The sequence below is a fragment of the Mus caroli genome, unplaced genomic scaffold (genome assembly GCF_978045245.1).
Source record: "Mus caroli unplaced genomic scaffold, Mus_caroli_1 scaffold_13, whole genome shotgun sequence".
NCBI lineage: Eukaryota > Metazoa > Chordata > Mammalia > Rodentia > Muridae > Mus > Mus caroli.
Window position 1 is genome coordinate 74159038 of NW_028227268.1, and position 10754 is coordinate 74169791.

The 10754-nt window shown below is 40.8% G+C and overlaps 1 protein-coding gene across 1 annotated transcript in view; it reads left to right on the top strand.

Moving 5' to 3' along the window:
* LOC110288649 (uncharacterized) overlaps positions 1 to 10082 on the top strand; it is a 53875-nt gene extending 43793 nt beyond the window's left edge. Inside the window, exon 4 of the mRNA XM_085830076.1 lies at positions 2322 to 10082. Coding sequence (XP_085686202.1) covers positions 2322 to 3644 — 1323 coding nt within the window. The 3' untranslated portion in view covers positions 3645 to 10082. The remainder of the gene's footprint in view (positions 1 to 2321) is intronic.
* The last annotated feature ends 672 nt before the right edge of the window (positions 10083 to 10754 follow it).

A 10754-nucleotide genomic window follows, 5' to 3' on the forward strand; every position in this document is an offset into this window, starting at 1 on the left:
TCTATAAAGCACCTTCTAGCTTTCATAGTCTCTGGTGAGAAGTCTGGTGTAATTATGATAGGTCTGCATTCATATGTTACTTGACCTTCCTCACCTACTGCTTTTAATATTCTTTCTTTGTTTTGTGCATATTGTGTTTTGACTATTATGTGATGGGAAAAATTTCTTTTCCGGTCCAATATTTGGAGTTCTGCAGGCTTCTTGTATGTTTGTGGGCATCTCTTTCTTTAGGTTAGGGAAATTTCCTATAATTTTGTTGGAGATATTTACTGTCCCTTTAAGTTGGGAATCTATACTCACATCTCTACCCATTATCCTTATGTTTGATCTTCTCATTGTATCCATGATTTCCTGGATATTTTGAGTTAGGAGCTTTTTGCATTTTGCATTTTCTTCGACAATTGTGTTAGTGTGTTCCATGTTATCTACTGCACCTGAGATTCTCTCTTCTGTCTCTTCTATACTGTGGCTGATGCTTGCATCTACGACTCCTGAACTCTTTCCTAGGTTTTCTAAGTCCAGGATTGTCTCCCTTTCTGATTGATTTATTGTTTCTATTCCATTTTTAGACCCTAGATGGTTTTGTTCAATTCTTGCACCTGTTTGGTTATGTTTTCCTGTAATTCTTTAAGGGATTTTTGTGTCTCCTCTTTGAGGTCTTCTACTTGTTTACCTGTCTTCTCCTGTATTTCTTTAAGGAAGTTATATATGTCCTTCTTAAAGTCTTCTATCATCATCATGAATTCTGATTTTAAATCAGAGTCTTACTTCTCTGGTTTGTTGGAATATACAAGGCTTGCTGTGATGGGAGAACTGAGTTCTGATGATGCCAAGTAGACTTGGTTTCTGTAGCTTATGTTCTTGCCATTGCCTTTCACCATCTGGTTTTCTCAGGTTTTAACTGGTCTTGCTGGCTCTGTACCTCCTGTTAGCCTATGTGTCAGAACTCCTGGGAGACCAACTCTCTCCAAGCAGGATTTGGATATGGAGAGCTATGGCACAGGATCAGCTCCAGGCACAGATGGAAACCTGTGCCCAGCTGTTCCTTGATTCCTGTGCCCTGATGTCTCTGAGCAGATCCCTCTTGGACCAGGAATTTGAACAGATGTGGTAGTCTTACCTTTGCTCACAGGTTTGCCAGCACTCCTGGGAGACCAGCTCTATCCCAAGGATATTTGGATATAGAGCACTGTGGCACAGGTCCAGCTCCTGGTACTGTAACCCAGTATCCGATCCAGGCACAGACAGGAACCAGAAGGATCTTGCCCCAGGCTGCTCCTCATTTCCTGGGTTCTGAGAGTTCTGGAAGTGTCCTTCTGAGCAGAAGTGGTGGTCTTACCTGTGCTCACAGGCATATCAGCACACCTGGGAGACCGGCTCTCTCCTGGCAGTATTTGGGTATAGACAACTGTGCCACAAGATCAACTACAGGCACAGAAACATAGAAAATCCTGTCGAAGAAATCTTTTTAACATCTAGTTTTGAAGTTTCAAACAAGCACACCTTGCATGTTATGAATGTGCCCCTTATTTCCTTCGGCCCCCAAACAGGTTCACTTCCAATTTCATATTATATCTACAATATATCTTATGAATCTATACAAAATCTTAGCTCTGTGAATAAGAAAATGTATTTGTCTTTTTGAGAATGGCTTTATTGTCTTAATATAACTACTTACAGTTACATAAAATGTCCTACAAAGGACATAATTTCAATGTACTTTATGGCTAAAAAGAAGTCGATTACACACATATAGTAATATATCCAACCCTCTGGTGGAAATGTCAAAAATCTTTTCTGCTCCACACCTCAAGCCCCTTCTCCCTTTATTCACAGGCTAAACGAGAGAAACTAGAATGGCTGTGCAAAGGGACCAGAGGTCATGATTCCTAAGAAACAATTCCCTATGCACTCAAAAGAGGAAGGTAGCCTTTCTATGGGATATGTTGCTTGAGGTTTTTGATATGCTGATCTATGACTTTAAGGATTTTACAATCAAAGAGTATTAATTGTAATAGGAGAGAACAGAATGCAAAGAAAACTTAAAATAACAAGTAAACACTGGTGTAGGAAACCACATTGGATAAGTTGATCTTGAATGGGACAACGAAGGAGAAAGGAGAACACAGAAGAAGGTAAGGGCTGAATGAGGGCATGCGGCATGCAGAGCAGAGATGGAGCTAAGAGGCAGGAGAAGAAAAGAAGGTGTTCTGCTAGTAATGGTATCAGCAGCTGAACTCCCACTTTATCATAAGAACAAATTCCTAGGCCTTGCCCTGTGCACTAATAATTACAGTGTATCTCTTTTCTTGTCTATTCAGCATCCTCCACTGCACACAACTACATGCCAGCCTTTCTCTAGCAGACCCTCTTGTTTAACTGCTCAACTTTTGGTGTTCAGCTTTGAAAATTTTTTTAAGAATTTCAAGAAGGAAAGCAAAATTCTCTCTGAGAAAACCATCAACTTGATTGAATCCCATCTGGAGGATAAGAACCTTCAGGGAGCATTGTCTGTGATTAGTCATGCTCTGAGCAACATTGACAAAGCCCTACTAAACATTGCTGTGACTGGAGAAACAGGGACAGGGAAATCCAGCTTTATCAATGCCTTGAGGGGAGTGAAGGATGAAGAAGAAGGTGCAGCCCCAACTGGGGTGGTAGAGACAACCATGAAGAGAACTCCATACCCACACCCAAAGCTTCCCAATGTGACAACATGGGACTTGCCTGGCATTGGGTCTACTACCTACCCACCACAAAACTATCTGACAGAAATGAAGTTTGGTGAGTACGACTTCTTCATTATCATCTCAGCTACACGCTTCAAAGAAATTGATGCACATCTGGCCAAAACTATTGAAAAGATGAACACAAAGTTCTACTTTCTCCGAACCAAGATAGATCAAGATGTCAGTAATGAACAAAGGAGTAAACCTAAGTCTTTCAATAGAGACAGTGTGCTAAAGAAAATAAGAGATGACTGCTCAGGTCATCTCCAGAAGGCTCTCTCTAGTCAGCCTCCAGTGTTCCTAGTCTCTAACTTTGATGTGTCTGACTTTGACTTCCCAAAGCTGGAGACCACCCTACTGAACGAGCTCCCAGCCCACAAGCGCCACCTCTTCATGATGTCCTTGCACAGTGTTACTGAGACTGCCATTGCCCGGAAGAGGGATTTCCTCAGACAGAAGATCTGGCTGGAGGCCCTGAAGGCTGGAGTATGGGCCACCATTCCACTTGGGGGCTTCATCAGAGATGAAATACAAAAGTTGGAGGAAACCTTGACTCTCTACAGGTCTTACTTTGGGCTGGATGAAGCCTCACTAGAAAATATTGCCAAGGATTTCAATGTGTCTGTGAATGAAATTAAGGCACAGCTTAGGTCTCTCCAGTTGTTAACAAAGAACAAAGACATGTCCTTCAAAGAAAAACTGCTGAAATATATTGAATATATTTCCTGTGTTACTGGGGGACCACTTGCCTCAGGCCTTTACTTTAGAAAGACTTACTACTGGCAAAGTCTCTTCATTGATACTGTGGCAAGTGATGCCATGTCTCTCCTGAATAAGGAAGAGTTTTTGTCAGAGAAACCAGGATCGTGCCTGTCTGACCTCCCTGAATACTGGGAAACAGGAATGGAGCTGTGAGGTACTTACCTTTGGACTGGCTTCAGGCACGGACTTAAATTCTACTTTTAAGCAGCAAACATTTTCTGGGAAAGACCAGAGGATTCATTTCTTTCAAAGACTGTGGCGAGTGGAAAGAGAGTTATCCACAGTATAACCACTGTCTTCCATTAAAGTACCATTATGGCCATCTTGTGTCCCTGGACCCTATGAGACCTGTCAGAGCAGATCAGCTCTCAGACTGCAGAGGGTGAGCAAGCAGACTGAAGAAGTGACACAGCTTCTGGAACAGAACCCGTTTAGGGCTCCAGACATCTGGGCACCTTCCCTGCCAGAGGAGAGGGGGCTGCCTGGGAGGGCTCTGACCGCCAGAGCTGGTGAGGGAGCCATCTTGTGTCCTGGGTCCCTCTGAGATCAGTCTGCCCAGGTCAGCTTGAAGACGGCAGAGGGTGAGTGAGCAAACTGCAGAAGCAACACAAATTCTGGGACAGACCCTAGTTTTGGGCTCCAGACATCCGGGCATCTTCCCTGCCAGAGGAGAGGTGACCACCTGGGAGGTCTCTGACCACCAGAGCAGGTGAGGGAGCCATCTTGTGTCCTGGGTCCCTCAGAGAACAGTCTGTGCAGGTGAGCGCACAGAGTGCAGAGGCAATACATCTTCTGGGACAGGCTCTGCTTTGGGCCTTCATCTTCAGCCAGGTGGCAGGTCTGAACGCCAGATATCTGTGCACCTTCCCTGCAAGAGGAGAGCTTCCCTGTAGAGAGTACTCTGACCATTGAGACTCAGGAGCAAGCTGGACTCCCAGGACTGCTGACAGATGCTAACAAATCACAGGAGGAACAGGCTCCAGACAGAGACAACTATAACAACTAACACCAGAGATTACCAGATGGTGAAAGGCAAATGTAAGAATTTTACCAACAGAAACCAAGACAGCTCACCATCATCAGAACTCAGCACTCCCACCTCAGCCAGTCCTGGATACCCCAACACACCCGAAGAGCAACATTCAGGTTCAAAATAATATCTCATGATGCTGGTAGAGGACCTTAAGAAGGGCATTAATAACTCACTTAAAGAAATACAGGACAACACTGCTAAACAGGTAGAAGTCCTTAAAGAGAAAACACAAAAATCCCTTAAAGTATTACAGGAAAACACAACCAAACAGGTGTTGGAATTAAACAAAACCATTCAAGACATGAAAAGGGAAGTAAAAATAATAAAGAAAACCCAAAGTGAGACAAGTCTGGAGATAGAAACCCTAGGAAAGAAATCTGGAACCATAGATTCGAGCATCAGCAACAGAATACAAAAGATGGAAGAGAGAATCTCAGGTGCAGAAGATTCCATAGAGAACATGGGCACAAGAATCAAAGAAAATGCAAAATGCAAAAAGATCCTAATTCAAAACATCCAGGAAATCCAGGACACAATGAGAAGACCAAACCTAGGGATAATAGGATTAGATGAGAATAAAAATTTTTCAACTTAAAGGGCCAGCAAATATCTTCAACAAAGTTATAGAAGAAAACTTCCCAAACCTAAAGAAAGAGATGCCCATGAACAAACAAGAAACCTACAGAACTGCAAATAGACTGGACCAGAAAAGAAATTCCTCCTGACACATAATCGGAACAACAAATGCACTAAATAAAGATAGAATATTAAAAGCAGTAAGGGAAAAAGGTCAAGGAACATATAAAGATAAGCCTATTGTAATTACACCAGACTTCTCACCAGAGACTATGAAAGCCAGAGAGCCTGGACAGATGTTATACAGACCCTAAGAGAACACAAATGCCAGCCCAGGCTACTATACTCAGCAAAACTCTCAATTAACATAGATGGAGAAACCAAAGTATTCTATAACAAAGCCAAATTCACACAATATCTTTCCATGGATCCAGCCCTTCAAAGGATAGTAACAGGAAAACACCAATGCAAGGACAGAAACTACACCCTAGAAAAAGCAAGAAAGTAATCCTTCAACAAACCTAAAAGAAGACAGCTGCAAGAACAGAATCCGAACTTTAACAACAAAAATAACAGGAAGCAACAATTACTTTTCTTTAATTTCTCATAACATCAATGGATTCATTTCCCCAGTAAAAGGACATAGACTAATAGACTGGCTACATGAATAGGACTCAACATTTTGCTGCTTACAGGAAACCCACCTCAGGGAAAAAGACAGATACTACCTCAGAGTGAAGGCTGGAAAACAATTTTCCAAGCAAATGGTCTGAAGAAACAAGCTGGAGTAGCCATGCTAATATTGAATTAAATTGATTTCCAACCCAAAGTTATCAAAAAAGACAAGGAGGGGCACTTCATACTCACCAAAGGTAAAATCTACCAAGATGAACTCCCAATTCTGAATATCTATGCTCCAAATACAAGGGCAGCCATATTCATTAAAGAAACTTTAGTAAAGCTCAAAGCTCACATTGCATCTCACATAATAATAGTGGGAGACTTCAACACCCCACTCTCACCAATGGAAAGATCCTGGAAACAGGAACTAAACAGAGACACGTGTACACTAACCGAAGTTATGAAATAAATGGATTTAATAGATATCTACAGAACATTTTATCCTAAAACAAAAGGATATACCTTCTTCTCAGCACCACATGGTACCTCCTCCAAAACTGACCATATAATCAGTCACAAAACAGGCCTTAGCAGATTAAAAAAAATTGAAATTATCCCATGCATCCTATCAGATCACCACAGACTAAGGCTGATCTTCAATAACAGCATAAATAATAGAAAGCCAACATTCACGTGGAGACTGAACAACACTCTATACAATGATACCTTGGTCAAGGAAGAAATAAAGAAAGAAATTAAAGACTTTTTAGAGTTTAATGAAAATGAAGCCACAACATACTCAAACTTGTGGGACACAATGAAGGCAGTCCTAAGAGGAAAACTTATAGCCCTGAATGCCTACAAAAAGAAACTAGAGAGAGAGCATACAATAGCAGCCTGACAGCACACCTAGAAGCTCTAGAACTAAAGGAAACAAATTTACCCAAGAGGAGTAGATGGCAGGAAATAGTCAAACTCAGGAAAGAAATCAACCAAGTGAAAACAAAAAGAAGTATTCAAAGAATCAACCAAACCAGGAGCTGGTTGTTTAAGAAAATCAACAAGATAGATAAACCCTTAGCCAGACTCACTAGAGGGCACAGGGACAGTATTCTAAGTAACAAAATCAGAAATGAAAAAGGAGACATAACAACAGAACCTGAGGAAATCCAAAACATCACCAGATCCTACTACAAAAGGCTATACTCAACAATACTAGAAAACCTGGATGAAAAGGACAACTTCCTAGACAGATACCAGGTACCACAGTTAAATCAGGATCAGATTAATGATCTAAACAGTCCCATTTCCCCTAAAGAAAGAGAAGCAGTCATCAATAGTGTCCCAACCAAAAAAAAAAAAAAAAAAAAAAAAAAAAACCAGGACCAGATGGGTTTAGTGCATAGTTCTATCAGACCTTCAAAGAAGACCTAATTCCAACTCTCCTCAAAATATTCCACAGAGTAGAAACAGAAGGTCCTCTACCCAATTCATTCTATGAAGCCACAATTACTCTGATACCTAAACCACATGAAGATCCAACAAAGAAAGAGAACTTCAGACCAATTTCGATGCAAAAATGCTCAATAAAATCCTTGCAAACCGAATCCAATAACACATCAAAAAGATCATCCATCATGAACAAGTAGGCTTCATCCCAGGGATGTAAGGATGGTTTAATATATGGAAATCCATCAACATAATTCACTATATAAACAAACTCAAAGATAAAAACCACATGATCATTTCGTTAGATTAGGAGAAAGCATTTGACAAAATCCAACACACATTCATGATAAAAGTCTTGGAAAGATCAGGAATTCAAGGCCCATACCTAAACATAATGAAAGCAATCTACAGCAAACAAGTAGCCAACATCAAACTAAATGGAGAGAAGCTCGAAGCAATCCCACTAAAATCAGGGACTAGACAAGGCTGCCCCCTTTCTCCCTACCTATTCAATATAGTACTAGAAGTCCTAGCCAGAGCAATTCGACAACAAAAGGAGATCAAGGGGATACAAATTGGAAAGGAAGAACTCAAAATATCACTATTTGCAGATGATATGATAGTACATATAAGTGACCCTAAAAATTCCATCAGAGAACTCCTAAACCTGATAAACAGCTTCAGTGAAGTAGCTGGATATAAAATTAACTCAAACAAGTAAATGGCCATTCTCTACCTAAAGGATAAACTGGCTGAGAAAGAATTTAGGGAAACAACACCCTTCACAATAGTCACAAATAATATAAAATACCTTGGTGTGACTCTAACTAAGGAGGTGAAAGATCTGTATGATAAGAACTTCAAGCCTCTGAAGAAAGAAATTGAAGAAGATGTCAGAACATGGAAAGATTTCCCATGCCCATGGACTGGCAGGATTAAAATAGTAAAAATGGCTATCCTGCTGAAAGCAATCTACAGATTCAATACAATCCCCATCAAAATTCCAACTCAATTCTTCACTGAGTTAGAAAGGGCAATTTGCAAATTCATCTGGAATAATAAAATAATCTAGGATAGCAAAAACTAGTCTCAACAATAAAAGAACCTCTGGGAGATCACAATGCCTGTCCTCAAGCTGTACTACATAGCAATAGTGATAAAAACTTCACGGTAATGGTACAGCGACAGACAGGTAGAACAATGGAATGGAATTGAAGACCTAGAAATGAATCCACACACCTATGGTCACTTGACCTTTGACAAGGGAGCTAAAACCATCCAGTGGAAAAAAGACAGCATTTTCAACAAATGGAGCTGGCAATCTGGCGGTTAACATGTAGAAGAATGCGAATTGATCCATTCTTATCTCCTTGTACAAAGCTAAAGTCTAAGTGGATCAAAGAACTCCACATAAAACCAGAGACACTTAAATTTATAGAGGAGAAAGAGGGGGAAATCCTCAAAGATATGGGCAGTGGAGAAAAATTCCTAAACAGAATAGCAATGGCTTGTGCTGTAAGATCAAGAATCGACAAATGGGACCTCATGAAATTGCAAAGCTTCTGTAAGGCAAAAGACACTGTAAATGAGACAAAAAGGCCACCAACAGATTGGGAAAGGATCTTTACCAATCCTAAATATGATAGGGGACTAATATCTAATATATACAAAGAACTCAAGAAGCAGGACTCCAGAAATTCAAGACCCCGTTAAAAATGGGGTACAGAGCTAAACAAAGATTTCTCACCTGAGGAATACTGAATGGCTGAGAAGCACCTGAAAAATGTTCAACAACATTTCAGGGAAATGCAAATCAAAACAACCCTGAGATTCCACCTCACTCCAGTCAGAATGGCTAAGATCAAAAATTCAGGTGACAGCAGATGCTGGCAAGGATGTGGTGAAAGAGGAACACTCCTCCATTGCTGGTGGAATGCAAGTTTGTAAAAACACTCTGGAAATCAGTCTGGCAGTTCCTCAGAAAACTGGATAGAAAACTACCAGAAGATCCAGCAATCCCTCTCCTGGTCATATATCCAGAATATGTTCCAACTGGTAATAAGGACACATTCTCCACTATGTTCATAGCAGCCTTATTTATAATAGCCAGAAGCTGGAAAGAACCCAGATGTCCCTCAACAGAGGAATGGATGCAGAAAATGTGGTACATTTACACAATGGAGTACTACTCAGCTATTAAAAACAATGAATTTATGAAATTCTTGGGCAAATGGATGTATCTGGAGGATATCATCCTGAGTGAGGTAACCTAATCACAAAAGAAGTTACTTGATATGCACTCAGTGATAAGTGGATATTAGCCCAGAAACAGAATATCCAAGATACAATTTGCAAAACACAAGAAAATCAAGAAGTAGGGAGTCCAAAGTGTGGATCCTTCATTCCTCCTTAGAATAGGGAACAAAATACCCATGGAAGGAGTTACAGAGACAAAGTTTGGAGCTAAGACGAAAGGATGGACCATCCAGAGATTACTCCACCCAGGGATCCACCCAGACACTATTGCATACGCCACCGAGACTTTGCTGAAAGGACCCTGATATAGCTGTCTCTTTTGAGGCTATGCCAGTGCCTGCCTAACACAGAAGTGGATGCTCACAGTCATCTATAGGATGAAACTCAGGGCCTCCAATGGAGGAGCTAGGGAAAGTACCCAAGGAGCTGAAGGGGTCTGCAACCCTATAGGTGGAACAACAATATGAACTAACCAGTACCCCCAGAGCTCGTGTCTCTAGTTGCATATGTAGCAGAAGATGGCCTAGTCGGCCATCATTGGGAAGAGAGGCCCCTTGGTATTGCAATCTTTATATGCCCCTGTACAGGGGAATGCCAGGGCCAAAAAGTGGTAGTGTGTGGGAAGGGGAGCAGGGCAGGGGGAGGGTATAGGGAACTTTCGGGATAGCATTTGTAATGTAAATAAAGAAAATGTCTAATATAAAAAGGCAAAAAATAAAAATGACAAAATATATACAATATAAATAAATAAATAAAGTACCATTATGAGAATATGTTTGTATACATTTGACTTGCAATATTTTGTCTAATTAAACTGAGATCTTTTATCCCAAGAAGATTCCCCAAGCAGTGCCACACTCTCCTAAGAGGAAGAAGTTAGCAAACTATGTAAGCACTTGTGTTTTTCTGTATCTGCATCAGTTTGAGAATAATGACACTAGGTTGTTTATTCATGCATTAATGCTTTTACCCTAGCTAATCTTGTTCTCCAACTAGCTTATATAAATTAACCTGTTTTTCCGATTCTGTCTGAAATGTGGCTGGTTGCCTCTTCTCACACAACTTCCTCCACAACTTGCTGTGAATCACTTCAGCCTCACTCTTTCCCAGAGTTCCTTTTTCTCTGCCAGTTGTCTCACCCATTTTTTTTCCTGCTTTTCTATATGCTCTTCAGCTCTTTGTGGACAGATGATGCTTTGACACCATGAAAAATAGCTAATTGACACAATCCTGTCTTGAATTTCTTTGGGGGGGTTGGGAAGTACAAGGGACAGATTCCCAGCACACATCTCCACATAGGGTGGTATGGCCTTAGACATGGTAGGCAC